General features: G+C 44.3%; 1 protein-coding gene across 1 annotated transcript in view; it reads right to left on the bottom strand.

The window, feature by feature from the left end:
• LOC148042460 (F-box only protein 2-like) overlaps positions 1–19,334 on the bottom strand; it is a 38,540-nt gene extending 19,206 nt beyond the window's left edge. Inside the window, exon 1 of the mRNA XM_087702399.1 lies at positions 19,162–19,334. Within this exon, the coding sequence (XP_087558525.1) occupies positions 19,162–19,334 (173 nt within the window). The remainder of the gene's footprint in view (positions 1–19,161) is intronic.
• Positions 19,335–20,263: the final 929 nt, after the last annotated feature.

Below are 20,263 nucleotides of genomic sequence, written 5' to 3'. Positions count from 1 at the left end.
CAAAAAATAAAACCCTTGCAACTGTTTTAAGGCTGAAGGAAGCCTCCTACTGAGCGAGAAAGCACTGGAGGCCCAGACCATTCATTCCAGCCCACCGGAGTTTCCTGCGCAATGTGAGTACACACACACACACACACACACACACACACACACACACACACACACACATACTCATGCGTCCCCCGCCCTGCCCCCCACAAAGGCCCGAAAACCAGCTGGCCGGCAGGAGGTGCGCCTGCATGTGGATGTTAGTGGAGCTGGGCTGGGGTGGCTGGTGTGCCGGGAGAGGAGGCTCTGCATGCCACAGGTTCCCCATCACGGCTCTAATCCTTTCAATTCCTTTTCCAGATCAATGATGTAAGAGCTTCAGAGGCTCTGAGTGATAAAAACAAATTCCCCTTTTTTCACCACATGTACCCCAAAGAAGGAATCCATTACCCAGCAATTGTCCAGCTGCTCCTCCACTTCAGATGGACCCTGATTGGCCTCTTTGCTTCAGACATGGAAAAGGGAGAGAATTTCATGAGGACTTTTATTCCTGTGTTTGTCAGGAATGGAATTTGTGTGGTTATATCACAACTGTTCTCAACAACTGGATATACTGCATACCTCAGGGATTCCCTCTCTAAGTGGAGACAAGTCAACGTCTTTGTTCACTTCATGGAATATGAATATATTTGGGAGAGAATTCTTCCTTTCCATTTAACTTTTATGCGTTTGCCAGGACCCATTGAGGGGAAAGTCTGGATCCTCACAAGTTTTACATCATATCAAATAAACAAGCGCAGACTTCTCAAATACATCCATAGTATTTGGAACTTTAGTTATCTGGGAAAAGAAAAGCCAAAAGATTCTGCCTTTGAACCCTTTTTCTTTGTGGAAGAAAAGTTTCAAGATCATTATTTTCATTGTTCTCTTTCAAAGAACGTCTTTTCTGTCAAAGGCCGCAGAAGATGCACCCAGAAAGCCCCACTGGAGACCCAGAGGAAAAGGGACAGAAAAGGGATACAAAATTACTACAAACCTTACAGTCTCACGAAGACTCTGGCCCAGGCCCTGAATGCTGCATATTCCTCCAGATCGAGGAGGGGAAGGAAGGAGGGAGAAAAGATCTTGGGGTCTCCAAGGCTGCAGCCATGGCAGGTAAGGGGATCCCAATATGGATCCATTAATCTTAGATCCTTTGGAGGAGGAATCCAGTGGAGAAGGAGGGGGACCATCTCGACAGATCTGGCCAATTTAATTATTCAGGGAATTAATGGTTTGCAAAGAGTAGAGACCATGGCATTTTTATATTTAGCACTGCTAATTGGAAATTGCTGTATTCTTTTTTAAAATAAATCCTCTTATTTGTGGGTTTGTGATTAGCCTGGTGGAATTCCCCCTTCCTTCCGTCCCCATTGCAGGTGGGTCTGTGTGCAGCTGGACAGGCAGCTGAGCCCCCCTATTCTCCTCCAGTGAAAGGGAGCCTGGCGTGGATCTGGATGCTTTATTGGGAGAAGAGGGCAGGTGAAACTGAGGAGATGCAAAGAGTGGAAATCAACTAGAAAGACGAGATAGGCAGCATTAACTAACAGCCAGCAAAGAAGCAGCTGGAACCTCTCCAGCGATGCTCCGTGTGAGGGACGGAGGCCGTCTCCAGATGACCAGGGGTCTCGGTCACAATGGCTGCTTCCGTCTTCTCCAAAGGCTGAGAGAAAATGGAGTCTGGCTTCAGACCTTATAGTTAGGCTTATCTGCCCCCGGCCACTAAGTGGGGTAGAGCAACAACAGCACAAGAGTCACCGTATTTTTCAGAATATAAGACGCACATATTTCCCTCAAAAAAGAATCTGAAAATCTGGATGCATCTTATATATCCAATACAGCATTTTTTGCCTCCCGAAGCCCCGCCCCTTCACCAAAATGGCCGTGCATATCCTTATGGAGGTTTTCAGAGAGCTCCTGGGGGCTGGGGAGGGCAGTAATGAGCAAAGAATGGACCATTCTGCCCCCCCCAACCCCCAGCAGCATTCTATAAGCCTCCATAAGGCTATGCATGCAAATTATTTTGACAAAAAACGGGCTTGTTTTTGCGAAAAACAGGCCATTTTTTGCTCATTCCCCCCCCAACCAGGAGCACTCTGCAAGCCCCCCCCCCCAGGCTATTCATGACTTTTTAAAAGGGGGGGTGTTTTCAAAAAAACTGGCTGTTTTGGGGAGGTTTGCAGAGTGTAAACACTTTTTTTTCCTTTTTTTTTAATTTTTTAAAAAAGATTTTATTGGTAAAAAGAAAATACAACATCCATAACTTGTAAAAAACAATACAACTACATTTCGAGATATTCCCATACTATCAAATCATTATAAACATCAAAGGTTAGGTATCTTATTCCTTCCCTCCCTCTTCTCTTCCCCCATTTCTTCTTTTCCATATCCTTTTCTTCCCTCCCCCCCTTACTTCCTTTTCCCCTGCCTTCCCTCCTTTCTTTCCTCCTTTCCTCCTTTCCTTCCCCCTCCTTTCCCTCCCTCGATCCCCCCTTCCTTCACACATACCTTCCCTCCTTCCCTTCCTCTTTCCCTCCTCCTTTCTTTTCTCTTAACCTCCCTCCTTTCCTCCCTCCTTCCTTCCTTTCAACACTCCTTCTCTCTTTCTTTCCCTCCCTCTTTCCCTCTTTACTACCCTCTCTTCTTCCCTCCCTCCTTCCTCCCCCAGTTTCTTCTCTTTCTTCTCTCCTTCTTTCTTCCCACCTTCTTTCCCTTCTCTTCTTTCTCTTCCTCCTCTTTATCCTTCCCCCCTTCTTCTGCCTTTCCTATTCCTCTCCTTTCTCCTCTCCATCCTGACTTCCCTACTGTCCTCCTTCCCTCCCTTCTAACCTTTGTTACATTTGCATATTTTCCTCTGCTGAGGACAACCTGGTTCTCTTTTCCTTTCCTTGCTTTTTTTTTCCTTTTGGAAAGTTCTTTAACTGGTTGATGAGAATTACATTGATCAAGTGCTGTGCCAGCAGAAACAAAGTCTTAGGTGCTGCAGATTGTCAGCGATTTCCTTCTCCAGCACATGGATAAATACACCTGGAAACATCTACCTATCTACCTACTCTCTCTCTCTCCCTCCCTCCCTCCTGTATTTCTCTCTCTATCTCTTTTTATTTCTCTCTCTCTATCCCTACCTACCTACTGTATTTCTCTATCTCTCTATCTCTCTCTATTTCTCTCTGTCTCTATCCTTTTATCTACCTCCCTACCTAACTACTCTCTCTCTCTGCCTACCTACCTACTGTATTTCTCTGTCTTTCTCTCCCTCTACCTACGTACCTACTTTTTTTTTTTAAAAAAAGCCTTTTCAAAACTTATACTCTGAAAACTACAGTACATGTTGTGGCATGACAACCTTTATAAATTTGGAGGAAACCCTGAGACAATCTAGCCCAACGCTCCTCTCTGCAGGAATCCCAGTTCAAGCTTCTCTGACTGATGGCTGCTCAGTCTTTGCTCTCAGATGATCCATGAAGAGGAGACTGAACTTCTCTGCTTTACTGGCTCAGCTCTAAAACAGCTCATCCTTTTATCATATTTTTTCTCTCATTCAGTTAAAATCTCCTCTCTTGTAACTGAATTCACTTTTTCCATATCTGACACTCTGGAATAAGAGTGAGCAGATCTTACACTCATGTGTAACAGGAGTCAGTTATTGGAAGAGGGTTCTATCCAGTGGTGGGATTCAAATCTTTTTACTACTGGTTCTGTGGGCGTGGCTTGGTGGTCTTGTGACTGGGTGGGCGTGGCTTGGTGGTCTTGTGACTGGGTGGGTGTGGCTTGGTGGTCATGTGATTGGGTGGGTGTGGCTTGGTGGTCATGTAACTGGGTGGGCGTGGCTTGGTGGTCATGTGATTGGGTGGGCGTGGCTTGGTGATCATGTGACTGGGTGAGTGTGGCTTGGTAGTCTTGTGACTGGATGGGTGTGGCTTGATGGTCATGTAACTGGGGTGTGTGGATTGGTGGTCATGTGACTGGATGGGCATGGCTTGGTGGTCATGTGATTGGGTGGGTGTAGCCAACTTGACATCACTCGCGTCAAGAGGTACCTTGCCTGGCCTCTCCTTGCGTCAACAAGATACAATTTCCCTGTCTATTTATTTACTACTAAAGAACATCCAAAATACACAATTTAATCCTGTGTATATATGCCATATGTGTACATACATATTACAAGGTATAGTGTGTGTATAGGCACACAAAAAGATACGTTATCTACTTTATACACTGTATGTATATGTACACACACACACACACACACAGAAACACAGAACTCTTCTAAAACTATACACATTCAACCTCACTTATTGCGTTTGGAAAAAGACACCCAGAGTCCACTTTCTGGCACACATTTAACTATCACTTCTGCGCATTAGAACATTACACAGGGCTTCAGATGTTCTTCCCTAGCCTGCACATGACTGTTAGAGCCAGGAGATGTCATGGATTGAGTAAAATGTGGCAAAGCTCACTTGACACTCTTGCTTAGCAACCAAAATGTTGGGCCCAATTGTTGTAACTCAAGGACTGTCTCTGCCTTCCTCTGCATGGCAGCCGTGTCCTAGTAAACTCCTTCCCTTTTCTGGCAATTTTCCTCTCTGTTAGAGGCACCAAAATAATCCAGAGGATATAAGGTCTCCAGCTGGAGCAGGGGGTTGGACTAGATGGCTTCCTTCTGACCCTATTAGAGCAGGGGTTGGACTAGAAAATGACCTCCAAGATCCCTTCCAGCCCTTTCAAACATTGTTGTGCTCTTTGAAAGAGTCTTCTGAAGCTTCTGTGTCCTTCCTTCCTCTCATTTTCTCTCTTTCCCTCCATCCCTCCCTCCCTCCCTGTATCTATTGACCCATCCATCCAACTATAGCTCATTCACTTCCTCCTCCCTCCCTCCCTCTCTTTCTGTCTTTCCCTTCCTTCCATAACTCCCTTTCTTTCTCTCTCCTTTCATTTATTTTCCTTTCCTTTCTTTTTCCTTTTCTTTCATCTCTCTCTTTCTCTCTCTTTCTCCCCCTTCTTTTCCTCCTTCCAAAGCTAGGCGATCCACCTGAAACAAAAACTCCTTTGGATGAAACCGCCCATTTTACACAAACAAACAAACAAACACACACACACACACACACACACACACTCGCACACACTCTTTCAAACAGCTCTGCACCTCGCCTCATTGTTAGATTTTAGTGGTGGGCTGGTGGCCGAAGTCCTTTCCAAGCGTCCGGCAGCATCGCTCGCATCCCAGGAAAGCCCGGCTGATTAACTTACTGGGACGCGCTTTGATCGGTGCCTCTTCTGCGCAGGCAACCTTCTCTCTCCAGAGCAGGCAGAGAAGGGGAACTTGCAGGGATAAGAGTGTGAGTCTGTGTGTGTGTGAGACAGAGAGGGTGGGGAGGGGGGAAGAAAAAAGAAAAAGAGAGTGAGAGTGAGGAATCAGAAGCTTTTCAACCTTGTGGGCCGCCTGGGGGGAGGTGGAAACGGGGTGAGGGCCTCTCCCCGTTTCCTCTGGATCCCCCTCCCTCTTCCCCAAGTTTTTCTTTCCTCCCATCCATTCTCTCTCCCACTCCTGAGAGGGAGGCGGTGCTGCTTTGCCTGGGAGTTTTCTGGGCTCTGAAAGGGGCAGCTGGGGGGTGGTGGGGGTTGGGTTCCCCAGAACTTCTTTGGGAGAAGCGTCATTCTGAACTCCGCATTGATTGCAGAAACGCAAAGGGGTGGGCAGCCTTGGAGGGCCCCTTCCCCTTTTCATCTCAGCCCTACAAAACCAGAAATCTCCCCCCCTCCAAGCAGCAACTGAGACTGTGCAGGGGGGAGGAGGGGGGGCAGGAGAAGAAGTTCTGAAAGATCCCAATTCTGCAGCAAGAGGAGTTTCTGCAATGGGGAGGGGGAGGTGGCAGCCCCAGCTTCCATCAGAGCAGATGTTGGGAAGTGGGTCAAGGAGGAAAGGGGTCCCCTGACTCTCCCTCAGACTCCCTCAGGAAGGAAGGAGGGAAGGAAGGAAAGGAAGGAAGGGAAGGGAAGGGAAGGGAAGGAAGGAAGGAAGGAAGGAAGGAAAGGAAAGGAAAGGAAAGGAAAGGAAAGGAAAGGAAAGGAAAGGAAAGGAAAGGAAAGGAAAGGAAAGGGAGGGGAGGGGAGGGAAAGGAAAGGAAATGGGAAAGAAGGAAAGGATGAAAAACGGAGGGAATGGGAAGGGAAGGAAAAAGGAAAAGAGAAAGAAAATAGGGAAAAGGTGAAGAATGGCCGCTGCTGGAGTGGTCGGGAGCAGCTTGAGGTGGGCATTCGGGAGCAGACCAAGACGAGCAGGAGGCCACGGCAAAGACAGGCAAACAGGCTGGGCTGCGTGGCCACGTGGTTGAGGCAAGGAAGCCAAACAGCAGCTGCAGCAATGACTAAGGCCCCAGCCAAGGCCTGCGAGGCAAGTAGTGATGGGGAGAGACGTGGCCAGGCAGAATTTTTACTATTGGTTCACTCGAACCGGGCCGGACCGTCTGAATCCCACCACTGGCTGTATCCTCCCTTCCCCAACCGAGAGATTGTTTCAATTGGAAAGGGGGCTCCTAGACTCCTCTTGATCTTCAGCTCTTCTCCTTGCTGTCTTTCCTCAAAGCTAAGAGCAGCTCCTTTCAACTCTTCCTTGGCTTCATTCTCCTTCCCTGAAGTTCAAGTAGATTTTGTGCAAATTCTCCTCCACGTGTGATGCCTGCAAGGGGACCTGGTCCTTGAGTTGGGGTCTCCCCAAACCAGAACATTCACTTCCTTAGATTCTTATGGCTGCATTTGCCTTCTTTGGGATAATCTGGGATAAGAAACAAAGTTTTCTGCTTTTCAAATTCCTGGATGTTCCCATTCTAGTTTCATCCCTTTCTGGAGAAGAATGAATATTGGAATATTTCTCACCATAAACTGTACTTGGACCAAAATGGAGAGACAAGAGCAGATGTAGGCATTTCGGGCTACTTGGTTCTCCCCAAGGAAGAAGCCAAGAAAGTGATTCTGGCGTATTTTATAAGACAGAGACTTTCTATCAAAGAAGGTGTTCTTTCACGGCTAAAGTTGCTCAATAAGGTGAGATAAATTTTGGTGTCTTTTCTCTGTTTTCCAAAGCCTGAGGTCCCATTTCAAGTGGGCAAAGCCGAGAGTCTCCAGTGTGGTAGGCATTCCATGCCAGTTGGTGTTATCTGATTGTAGTTCTTCAACAGACGGGACCGACAGTGAGTGGAGGGGCTTTGCAATGTTTTATGGAAATCTTTCAAGATCTTACTGGTCAGAAGTTTCTTTCTTCATCACAGTTTTATTCTTTATTGAAAAATCTAATGGGATAGAAATTTCCTAAATCTTTTACAATAAATTTTATTCTCAGTTTTAATATGAATATATCATCATATGTAAATCTTTTTTCAATTCCATCTCTGCTGAGTTTATTAAGTAGAAAAGTCCTTTATTGTAATGTTAAATGCCAAAAGCGAAAGGGAGGAACTAAATGAAGAATCTGCCAGTAGTTAGTTATACCTCCTGCATCTTCTTAGTAGTAGTCAGGGATTTCATATTTACTTACATGAAGACCAGAGGCTATTTGGCTAATGTCCGTGTCTATCTCTATTTTCCATGAATATTGACTACTAACACATTTTCTTTGGCTTTCTTCATTTTTCTGCTCAGTCCCTGCCTCAGTCCAACTGTGCGGAAAATTGTCATCCTGGATTTGTCAAGAGGGCTCGAGAAGGAGAGCCAGTTTGCTGCTATGACTGCGTTCCTTGTCCGGAGGGGACCTTCTCCACTCAGGAAGGTGGGTCACACTGAGGAAAATGGGAGGCTTTGTGGAACTGGATCCATCCAGAACCTTTTCATGAAAGTGCAAGTTAAAAGACCAAGCTCACCTTTTTTTAATTTTTAACATGCACATTTTTTTATCTAAAAGGAAGTAAATCAAAAAGTCTTTGAAGGAGGGGCTGGGAGGAGATGGGAGGAGGGGGTGGCAGACTGGGGAAGCTTTACTAATATCAGAGGAAACATCTCTCCTGTTTTCTAGTCTGGATATGTGCTGCTAAGTTCACCTTTCTAGGAAGATCTGAGTTCTTTGAAACTTGATGAATTAGGTCCACCTTCTGAAAGACCCTGCAATTCACTGTATATTGGATTCTCCCCTTGAGGATCACTGAGAAGGTGTCACTGGTCCATAATGTGGTGCTGTGGATAGTTATGGGGGCAACTCAATTCACAAATATTCTGCCAGTCATGTAAATTAATCAATCAATCAATCAATCAATCAGAGTTGAGCTGGAAAAAACATTGGAGGTCTTCTAGTGCTACCACCTGCTCAAGCAGGAGACCTGATACCATTTCAGACAAGTGACTGTCCAATCTCTTCTTAAAAACATCTAATGTTGAAGCATCCACAACTTCTGGAGGCCAGCTGTTCCACTGGTTAATTGTTGTCACTGTTAGGAAATTTCTCCTGAATTAAATATAGCTTCCAGATGTTACAAGATAATGTAGGTATCCTCTAAGTCCAGCATACTAACTGCCATGTGGCAGAATTCTAAATATAAAAATCTTCTATAAAAAGATTATATGATTCATTATTAACCTGTAATAATGCAGCTTCCTATGAATTACATTACACATTACACCAGAAATAATTAACACCCTCGGACTTTCCTCAACATCATATACCTAGCTACTTTTTAAAAAATTACATCTTTCTTATGCTATTTTTTATGAAAAATAAAAGGAACGAAATATTAAAGAAAATTGATTTTTGGTTTCTCAGATGCAGAAAAATGCACCAAGTGTCCAGATGACAAATATCCAAATGAGGCCAGAGTCCAATGTATCCCCAAAGTTATAGCCTTCCTGTCTTATGAAGAACATCTGGGCATCATCCTGGTCTCTTTTGCCCTGCTCTTGTTCCTAACCACAGTCCTTGTTTTAATTATCTTCATTAAATATGGAGAAACTCCCCTTGTCAAAGCCAACAACCGGGACCTCTCCTACATCCTCCTGGTCTCCCTCCTGCTTTGCTTCTTGTCTCCTTCTCTCTTCATTGGTCAACCAAGGAAAGCCACCTGCCTTCTCCGACAAACGGTTTTCAGCATCATCTTCTCAGTTGCCGTTTCTTCTCTCTTGGCCAAAACCATTACGGTGGTGCTGGCTTTCCTGGCCACAAAACCAGGAAATCGGTTGAAGAGATGGTTGGGGAAGAGCTTGGCCAACTCCATCATCCTGTCTTCTGCTGTAGTCCAAATTATCATCTGCTCCATCTGGCTGGGAGTTTGTCCCCCCTTCCCTGACTCTGACCTCCACTCCCAGCCTGGAGAGATCATCCTGCAATGCAACGAAGGGGCCGTTGTCATGTTCTACGTCACCCTCAGCTACATGGGCTTCCTGGCTGCCATCTGCTTCACGGTGGCTTTCCTGGCCAGGAATCTGCCTGGGGCCTTCAACGAAGCCAAGCTGATCACCTTCAGCATGCTGGTCTTCTGCAGCGTCTGGGTGACTTTTGTGCCCACCTACCTGAGCACCAAAGGGAAATACATGGTGGCTGTTCAGGTCTTCTCCATCCTGGCCTCCAGTGCTGGTCTGCTGGGCTGCATCTTCATCCCCAAGTGTCACATTATCCTTCTGAGGCCAGACCTGAACACAAAGGAGCATCTCACAACCAGAACAAATGTAAAAACATGAGCTATTAAGAGTCACAAACACACCATTGTTTGTAAAAGTACTATTTTATACCTGGCTACTAAAGGGGATTCAAAATAATTTAATCATTAAAACAGACCTATCATAAAAGTATGAGGATTCTTTTACTGTGAGAAACATTTACCAATTCTAAAAAAAATCAGTTTTTTCTGCAATGATCAAGAATTGTAATATCTATCAGCAATTATAAAAAATATGGAACTGGCCTGGGCAAGGACCACGACAACTGTTTCAATCACTACTTTAAACAAAGTTAGCATTCAAGTGATGAAATCAAGTTTGGATGGAAAGAAGGAAAATAATCTGGAGTTGTTACAGTTTTTATTCCATCCCATCTTGGGATTTCAGCGACTTCCACAGAATAAGAGAAAAAGAGAGAAGCTTTGGAAATCCAGACCATGCAGGAAATTGGAGACAGGTCCTTTCATATAGGAGTAAGTGGAGTAAAGAGAAAAGAAGGAAAGTGTTAAGAGGAATGCAAACAGAGGAAAGGAAACTCCAGCACAGGGAATGGCTTAGAATGAAACTGACCAGGAGGAGCCTGGTTGGAAGTCCTTGTTGTATGCAATCTTCTGGTGAAGCTGAGGATTCTCCCAATGAGACAGTCTCCTGGCCTGGAAAAGCTCCATGGATTGTTTCTATCCTGGTGCTCCATGCTCAGCGGGTACTTCATTCTCAGCTTCCCAGAGACTGGCTAGGACACCAGCAGCACCAGAACCAGGAGCAGGAGGTCCACAATTCATGGGGTGAATCAATCAATCCCCTTCCTGTTTCTAAAGAAGAATTAGAAGAACTCAAAGGACTCCTGTTATGTTCTGGGCGAAGATTGGAGGCGAGGCCAGAGTGAATTCTAACAGTCCTTTATTCAATACTGCCTGCGAGGTATCAACTCCCTGGTTGTCACAGCATCTTTTAAAGGAAACTGATCACCGAAACAATGAATCAAGGAAGAGCATTTTCCCGCTCCAACAGAGGACCAGAATGAAAACTTCAACTGACAACTATACACTATACACCTTCTGTACCTCAAAAATAATAAGACCTCCCCGAAAATAAGGCCAAGCACTTATTTCAGGGGTTAAAAGAAAATAAGACCCTGTCTTCTTTTGGGGGAAACACAGTACAATACCATATTTTTCAGAGTATAAGACACTCTGAAGTGTAAGACGCACCAAGCTTTTGGGGAGGAAAACAAGGGGAAAATATCTGCCTCTGCCTCCCAGCAATTTGCGCCCTTGTAACAAACAGTACAGACAATATACACTGCTTGTAGTGTTATATTTCAGACTATACTTGTACAGATGCTGTTAAAATTTATGTGCTTTCTGGAAGTATAGTTATTCTCTGCTATTTAAAAGAAAAGCGCTTTTCAAAACAATAGCTCTTCAGATCAAGCATTTATTTTAAAAAGCTTCTTCATTTTGTTAAATTGTCTAGAATAATAAAGCAGTCTTTAAAAAATAAGCCTAATGATTTGAACATTCTGTAGGCATTTATAGTTGTTGACTTGCCTCCTTGCAGCAAACAGCCTGATTTGCGCAAGAAAAAAAAATCTGCCTCCCAGCAATTTGCCACACAGCAAATTTCATTTTCCATTTCTTCCGATCATCAGCTTTTCAGGCTGCAGGAATTGCTATAGGCTATTGAAGCCCCCCGCAAGCCCACATTTGCTGCAAAGAGGTAAATTGCTGGGAGGCAGAGGCCAAAGGGTTGGGGCCGGTGGGTGGGTGGGGCTACATTCAGTGTATAAGACGCATCCAAATTTTCACCCTCTTTTGGGGGGCAGCTAATGAGCGAGCTAGCGGCAGCTGATGGGCGGGGGAGTGAGCGAGCCCCAAAATAAAGCGGGGGTTTTCTAGAACGGCCTGGGACGCAGGAAAAATTATGAAAAGGCATGCCTCTCCCGCCAGATGTGGGACGTCTGGTCACCCTAAGCATCATTCTGAACTCCGTGTTTGTTGCAGAAACGCAAAGGGGTGGGCAGCCTTGGAGGGCCTGTTCACCCCTCCCCTTTTCCTCTCAGCCCTGCAAAACCAGAAATCTCCCCCCCTCCAAGCAGCAACTGAGACTGTGCAGGGGGGGAGGGGGGCAGGAGAAGAAGTTCTGAAAGATCCCAATTCTGCAGTAAGAGGAGTTTCTGCAATGGGGAGGGGGAGGGGGAGGGGGTAGCCCCACTTTCCAAAGTCCTTTTAGCCATAATTGCCATCAGAGCAGATGTTGGGGAGGGGTTCAAGGAGGAAAGGGGTCCCCTGACATCCCCTCAGACCCCCAGGAAGGAAGAAGGGAAGGAAGGAAGGAAGGAAGGAAGGAAGGAAGGAAGGAAGGAAGGAAGGAAGGAAGGGGGAGGGAAAGGAAAGGAAATGGGAAAGATGGAAAGGATGAAAAATGGAGGGAATGGGAAGGGAATGAAAAAGGAAAAAGAGAAAGGAAAGAGGGAAAAGATGAAGAATGGCCGCTGCTGGAGTGGTCGGGAGCAGCCTGAGGTGGGCATTTGGGAGCAGACCAAGATGAGCAGGAGGCCACAGCAAAGACAGGCAAACAGGCTGGGCTGTGTGGCCACGTGGTCGAGGCAAAGGAGCCAAACAGCAGCTGCAGCAATGACTCTAAGGCCCCAGCCAAGGCCTGCGAGGCAAGTAGTGGTGGGGAGAGACGTGGCCAGGAAGAATTTTTACTATCGGTTCACTCGAACCGAGCCGGACTGTCTGAATCCCACCACTGGCTGTATCCTCCCTTCCCCAACCGAGATATTGTTTCAATTGGAAAGGGGGCTCCCAGATTCCTCTTGATCTTCAGCTCTTCTCCTTGCTGACTTTCCTCAAGGCTAAGAGCAGCTCCTTTCAACTCTTCCTTGGCTTCATTGTCCTTCCCTGAAGCTCACATACATTTTGTGCAAATTCTCCTCCACGTGTGATGCCTGCAAGGGCACCTGGTCCTTGAGTTGGGGTCTCCCCAAACCAGACCGTTCACTTCCTCAGATTCTTATGGCTGCATTTGCCTTCTTTCCATGGACATCATCCTGCTGACTCAGATTCTGTTTCCAGTTAACTACGATTTTGAGATCATTTTCACAAACTTACATATCAAATTTGGTATCCTTTATGTTTATTTCCAGTCCGTCATTCATGTTCTTATATGAGACTCCATTGTTAGTCAAGTCCTAGTAGATAAAATCCAGATACTTTTGTACTGCTTTTTACTTATGAACCCTTCTCTGTGTGCTAATCATAAATATTGTTTCTCGAAACTTGATATTCCTCTTATAAAATTTTATTTTATTCAGAAAGGTAAAATACAAGTTTTGGAAAATAAAACTATTATAAAGACAAAACAAAACTAGATAAAACATTAAAAACAAAGACATGCATACTGTCTCCCCAATTGAATACAACACAGCAATAATAGTTTCTCCCACTTGCAAAATAGGCCCACAATTATAAACTATATATTTACTGGACTTGTCATCTATCTGCTATATATAAAAAACATAGACAATTGTAGAAGAAAGATTCAATCTGGGATAAGAAACAAAGTTTTCTGCTTTTCAAATTCCTGGATGTTCCCATTCCAGTTTCATCCCTTTCTGGAGAAGAATGAATTTTGGAATATTTCTCACCATAAACTGTACTTGGACCAAAATGGAGAGATAAGAGCAGATGTAGGCATTTCGGGCTACTTGGTTCTCCCCAAAAAGGATGTTGTTGAAAAGACTCTCGCGTATTTTAAAAGACAGAGACTTTATATTGACCAAGATACTCTTTCATGGCTAAAGTTGCTCAATAAGGTGAGATAAATTTTGGTGTCTTTTCTCTATTTTCCAAAGCCTGAGGTCCCATTTCAAGTGGGCAAAGCCGAGAGTCTCCAGGGTGGTTGGCATCCCATGCCAGTTGGCGTTATCTGATAGTAGTTCTTCAACAGACGGGACCTACAGTGAGTGGAGGGGCTTTGCCATGTTTTATGGAAATCTTTCAAGATCTTACTGGTCAGAGGTTTCTTCCTTCATCACAGTTTTATTCTTTATTGAAAAATCTAATGGGATAGAAATTTCCTAAATCTTTTCCAATAAATTTTATTCTCAGTTTTAATATGAGTATATCATCATATGTAAATCTTTTTTCAATTCCATCTCTGCTGACTTTATTAAGTAGAAAAGTCCTTTATTGTAATGTTAAATGCCAAAAGCGAAAGGGAGGAACTAAATGAAGAATCTGCCAGTAGTTAGTTATACCTCCTGCATCTTCTTAGTAGTAGTCAGGTATTTCATATTTGCTTACATGAAGACCAGAGGCTATTTGGCTAATGTCCGTGTCTATCTCTATTTTCCATGAATGTTGACTACTAACACATTTTCTTTGGCATTCTTCATTTTTCTGCTCAGTCCCTGCCTCAGTCCAACTGTGCGGAAAATTGTCATCCTGGATTTGTCAAGAGGGCTCGAGAAGGAGAGCCAGTTTGCTGCTATGACTGCATTCGTTGTCCGGAGGGGACCTTCTCCACTCAGGAAGGTGGGTCACACTGAGGAAAATGGGAGGCTTTGTGGAACTGGATCCATCCAGAATCTTTTCATGAAAGTGCAAGTTAAAAGACACAAGCTCACCTTTTTTAATTTTTGACATGCACAATTTCTTATCTAAAAGGAAGTAAATCAAAAAGTCTTTGAAGGAGGGGCTGGGAGGAGATGGGAGGAGGGGGTGGCAGACTGGGCAAGCTTTACTAACAGCAGAGGAAACATCTCTCCTGCTTTCTAGTCTGGATATGTGCTGCTAAGTTCACCTTTCTAGGAAGATATGAGTTCTTTGAAACTTGATGAATTGTTTTAGTTCCACCTTCTGAAAGACCTTGCAATTCACTGTATATTGGATCCTCCCCTTGAGGATCACTGAAAAAGTGTCACTGTTCCATAATGTGGTGCTGTGGATAGTTATGGGGATAACTCATTGCACAAATATTCTGCAAGTCATTTAGATCAATCAAGCAATCAGAGTAGAGCTGGAAAGAACCTTGGAGATCTTCTAATGCTACCCCCTGCTCAAGCAGGGGACCTGATACCATTTCAGACAAATGACTGTCCAGTCTTTTCTTAAAAACATCCAATGTTGAAGCACCCACCACTTCTGGAGGCCAGCTGTTCCACTGGTTAATGGTTGTCACTGTTAGGAAATTTCTCCTGAATTCCATATAGCTTCCAGATGTTACAAGATACTGTAGGTATCCTCTAAGTCCAGTATATTAATTGCCATGTGGCAGGATTCTAAATATTTGTATAAAAAGATTATGTGATTCATTAATAACCTGTAATAATGCAGCTTCCTATGAATTACATTACACATTACACCAGAAATAATTAACATCCTCGGACTTTCCTCAACTTCATATATCTAGCTACTTTTTAAAAAATTACATCCTTCTTATGCTATTTTTAATGAAAAATAAAAGGAACGAAATATTAAAGAAAATTGATTTTTGGTTTCTCAGATGCAGAAAAATGCACCAAGTGTCCAGGTGACAAATATCCAAATGAGGCCAGAGTCCAATGTATCCCCAAAATTATAACCTTCCTGTCTTATGAAGAACATCTGGGCATCATCCTGATCTCTTTTGCCCTGCTCTTGTTCCTAACTACAGTCCTTGTTTTACTTATCTTCATTAAATATGGAGAAACTCCCCTTGTCAAAGCCAACAATCGGGACCTCTCCTACATCCTCCTGGTCTCCCTCCTGCTTTGCTTCTTGTCTCCTTCTCTCTTCATTGGTCAACCAAGGAAAGCTACCTGCCTTCTCCGACAAACGGTTTTCAGCATCATCTTCTCCGTTGCCGTTTCTTCTCTCTTGGCCAAAACCATCACGGTGGTGCTGGCTTTCTTGGCCACGAAACCAGGAAACCGAGTGAAGAGATGGTTGGGGAAGAGCTTGGCCAACTCCATCATCCTTTCTTCTGTTGCTGTCCAAATTATCATCTGCTCCATCTGGTTGGGAGTTTCTCCCCCTTTCCCTGACTCTGACCTCCACTCCCAGCCTGGAGAGATCATCCTGCAATGCAACGAAGGGGCCGTTGTCATGTTCTACATCACCCTCAGCTACATGGGCTTCCTGGCTGCCATCTGCTTCACGGTGGCTTTCCTGGCCAGGAATCTGCCTGGGGCCTTCAACGAAGCCAAGCTGATCACCTTCAGCATGCTGGTCTTCTGCAGCGTCTGGGTGACTTTTGTGCCCACCTACCTGAGCACCAAAGGGAAATACATGGTGGCTGTTCAGGTCTTCTCCATCCTGGCCTCCAGTTCTGGTCTGCTGGTCTGCATCTTCATCCCCAAGTGCTACATTATCCTTATGAGACCCAACCTGAACACAAAGGAACAGCTGACAGCCAGAATAAATGTAAAAACATGAGACATAACACCATGATATTTAAAGGGATTGTAAAATGTTCTTTTATTTGAAAGAACCCATTAATTATTTCCACTTAGATAGTATTCAGGAATCAAAGAAAATCACATCTACATGTTCCCCAATGGGAAATTGTTGAAAGATTGGAATTCTTGTTACTCTCTTCCCTTTCATCTCAATAAATCTTGCTAAAGAGAACTCTGAAAATCATTCAGAGAAATGTGTTGTTCAGCAACTGCTAAAGAATTCAACACTTTTGAAGAAATTATTTGATCAATTATTCATACTGATAGCAGCTAAACGTTTTTGTCTGAAAGAATGAATAGGAAAAATGGTAAGATGTGGGAGCCAAACTCCAACTATGTTGTTTGATAATCTCCATGAGAACCAATGGCCATCCCACCAACCCAGATGCTTAGATGTTCTCACCCGAGGAGACCTAGTTAGCTCACCTTTCCATAGTTGCTCCTGCCCTGTGAAAGAAGCTTCTCCATGAGATCCATTATCCTGTCTCCATTCCCTTATTGGGTGATAAGGACACTGTAAACAGCCGGTTCTTTTCCCCAATGCATGGGCCAGGTTGAGACTGGAGTCCAGAAGATGTGGGTGGAGAAACCCCACAGGAAAGTCAGGCTGCATCCTGATGAGCTTGGGCTCCTTGTGGTTGCACCAGGTGAATAGCTGCAAGCAGGAGATCAGGGGTGTCTCAAACTCCATCTGAGGAAAGAAAGAGGGTCTCCCTCTCCATTTCCAAGGTGGGAAGCCCAGCAGTGCAACCCTTGAAGGCCTGATCTGGTGGGTTCCCCTCAGTCCTCTCAGGCTGCTTCCAACCCCAGAAGCCCCAGAAACAAGCCCTTCAGAAGGACTTTGCTCCAGGCTCCCAGGAAGCAAGCAGAAGGGAGAAGAAAGGGAAAGTTCTGGTTACGAAATCCTGAATGTCTCTGGAGATAAATTCCAATGGACTATCAGGCAATGAAGGTAGTCCTCCACTTATGACCACAATTTCTGTTACTAAGCAAGGCAGTTCTTAAGTTCTGCCTCATTTTACAACCGGTTTGCCACAGTTGTTAAGCAAATGAGTGTGGTAGTTAAGTAAATCATGTTGTCATTAAGCAAATCTTAGGGTGACCCCATCTCCCTTGTTGGCCTTTTGTGGAGGGCTGGAGGTTTCTTCTGAGTGGCTTCTCCAGAGCAGCAAAGGCAGCAGAAGACCCACAAGTGGGAGGCCGCAAGTCAGGATGACTCATTGCAGGGGATTCTTCCTCTTTCCTGGAACTGAGGAAGGAGGCAGGAAGTGGGAGAGGGGAAAGGGCTCCTGGATGCAAACCCGGTGTTGATCTCCAGGAGGGAATTCAGGAGGTCTCTTAATCTGTCCCTGGGGTGGCTTTCCCCAGCTTGGCCATTTCAGATAGGCTCAACTACAACTCCCAGAATTCCCAGCAGATCTTTGATTGCATCATCATGGATGCTTCTGACCTATGGGCCACCCAGCCCTGTGCCTTCTTGGAATTGTAGTTGATGCACATGGTGGATGATGGAATGGAGAAAGGGGCTCCTGGAGGTCATCCACTCGTGTGCGATTTGCAGATTGGATTCAGGCAAGACTTGAGGATGTAAACCATGAGGACATAAAACCAAAGGATTTAATTGACTTGAGGATGTAAACCATGAGGACATAAAACCAAAGGAACCAAATTGTGGGGTTTCTATACTGTTTAATCCAGTGTTTGTCATCTCTGGCAACTGAAATTTATTAATTATTCTTTTTAAATTTCTTGAATTAAGCTGCAGTAGAAAGAAGAAGAAAAAAGTATAGACAAAAGACCATTGTGGCACAACACACACACACTTCAGAAATTCTTCTTATATGCAAGATATAAAGTTTTATTCAGCAGTTTCCGTAAGGGACACCCATAGTTATAACATCCAAAGCCCAGTTGACATCTTTAAGTAACTGTTCAGAAGCTGCAAGGAACAGCAGGATTTACTGGAGGAATCAGGCCCACAAAGGCAGAGAGGGCATTTCTGTGCTCTCTCCATCAGGATCCAGATAACGGAGGAGCCCTACAAGAGGAGAGGGGCAATTTTATAGGATATGGGATTTGTTTTATCGGTGACTAAGGGGAAAAAAAACCTTGGAAATGAAAAATGATTTTAATTTAATTTAATTTACTTTAATTGAAGAAAGTGAATGATGATATAATTATGCTGTGAAATAATCTAACAATGATACAATGAAGAATTAATATAAGGTCTGGTGATATAATGTATAGGGTTAAGAACTTATTATAATGATACTTCGCTGCTGATAAGTAATTTTAATAAGGGAACAAATGAAAACTGGTATATATAGGCAGCGACGTCTTGTTGAAAAATGAAGGAATAAGATCTCTGTCTGAAGGTATGAAATGCAAGGACAATAATGAATATAAATATACTTTCTGGGGAAAAATAATGCTAATGTTAACTGAATATATATTGTAGAATGAAAATGAGGCTTTTAGTTATACTAGATGAAACATTTGAGATGGTAAATATTATTTGAAGATGTAGATGTTAAAACACTTGTAACCAAACGACATGCTGCATGTGATGATGTTTTTTTTTCTTTTTGTGTGTTTTTTCCTTTTTTTTTCCTTTTTTTCCAATTATTGTGGTGTCTATCAAATATATAACAGAGAGATACGGGGTGTGTGTATGGGGGGAAACATAGTAGGGATGGATTGCTACAGGCAGGGGAATAAGAAACGATACGAAATTATAATTTATTAAATGAAACAATGAATGTATAAGAATGATAAAGGTTAAAACACCTGTAATCAAATGGCATACTGCATGGGATGGCTGGGAGGCTTTCAGCTCAGCTGACAGTCCTGCTGCGACTGGCAAGGTGGCGGTAAGGGTGGGGCTCCAGCTAGTAAGGGTGGGGCTCTCCTGAGTCCCCTGGCACACTGGGTGGCAAGTCAAGGGAAGGGAGGGGAAGAATCTTTTTTTCTTTCTCAAATGGGTAAAAGGCCACCATTCCTCCATTCCATGTATGGGGAGAGAGAGTGTTGTCCCATGTGCTGCTCACTCAGGAGTGCCAACATCATTTCTGAAGAAGGCCACTTGGCTGGTGACCTCCCTGTGGAGATCTTCCCTGTCTTTCTCCAAACACCTGTTCTGCAGCTCTAATTCTTGGATCATCATTCTGACATGGGTCAATGCTTCTCTGTTGTCCTCCAGAGTTTTCTGCAGGTCCTCCATTCTGACCTGGTAAACACAGGTCTGCTGATGCTGCAGATGGTTGAGGTGCTTCTTCTCATTTCCCCTCACATTCTGAAGAATGATGACTTTCTACTTCAGTTGGCTGGAGTGGCTTTTCTCCACAAAGTGGAACTTTGGTCCATCTCAGCCAGTTCATGCTGCAGACTCTAGAGGGGCTTCTTGAGTTCTTAAGAAGGTTCCAGACCTCTTTGAGGAGCTTCTCAGAGGTTCTAAGGCAGCCTTCTCAAGTTTGAGGAAGGCCACTTGGCTAGTAACCTCAGACATTTCTTTCTGGGGTTCTTCAGTGTGTTTCACCAAAGATTTTTTTCTCAAGCTCTAACTGGTGGATCATCGTGTTGGCATGGTCCAAGTTTCCTTTTTTCTCCAGCAGAGTTTTCTGCAGGTCTTCTGTCGTGGTCTGAAGTTGATCCACTGTGCTTCTCTTTCATCCGTTGTTTGTCTTTCATGGATTCCTGGATCTGAAAGTGAACGGAATCTGGTTAAACTGGAGATCATGGAGGCCATCACTGCTCATTCAGATATTCCCTAAAGGACCGTTTTTTCGCTGCTGCTGACCTGTTTGGAAAATGGAGAGACACAGTCGCTTCTTCTCTCAGTTCAGATAGGTTTGCTAACTGCCTAAAGTCCACAGATGCCTTCAAGTGGCCCATTTTGAGAAGCACTGACAATCCATCACAACTGATCTCCCTTCAAACTATCCGGACTTCCCATTTGATTCAGATTCCAATTCGAGGCCTATTATCTCTCAAGACTCTCCAAAGGAGTCAGAATCTGTGATGGGTCAATTTGGCCCCCTCTGGCACTGCTAGGCGGTTTCTCAGGAGAGGGAAAGGGCGGGGGGACCATTCGGATTAGAAAAAAGCCCCCCTCCTCCAAGTACTTACCAGTCCCATCCAAGGCAGGAAATC

Source organism: Thamnophis sirtalis, unplaced genomic scaffold (genome assembly GCF_051295495.1).
Source record: "Thamnophis sirtalis isolate CommonGarterSnake01/CBP01778 unplaced genomic scaffold, rThaSir2_p1.2 scaffold_15, whole genome shotgun sequence".
In the NCBI taxonomy this organism is placed as follows: Eukaryota; Metazoa; Chordata; class Lepidosauria; order Squamata; family Natricidae; genus Thamnophis; species Thamnophis sirtalis.
The sequence above is the reverse complement of the archived record's forward strand: the minus strand, read 5'-3'. Positions and strand labels throughout refer to the sequence as shown.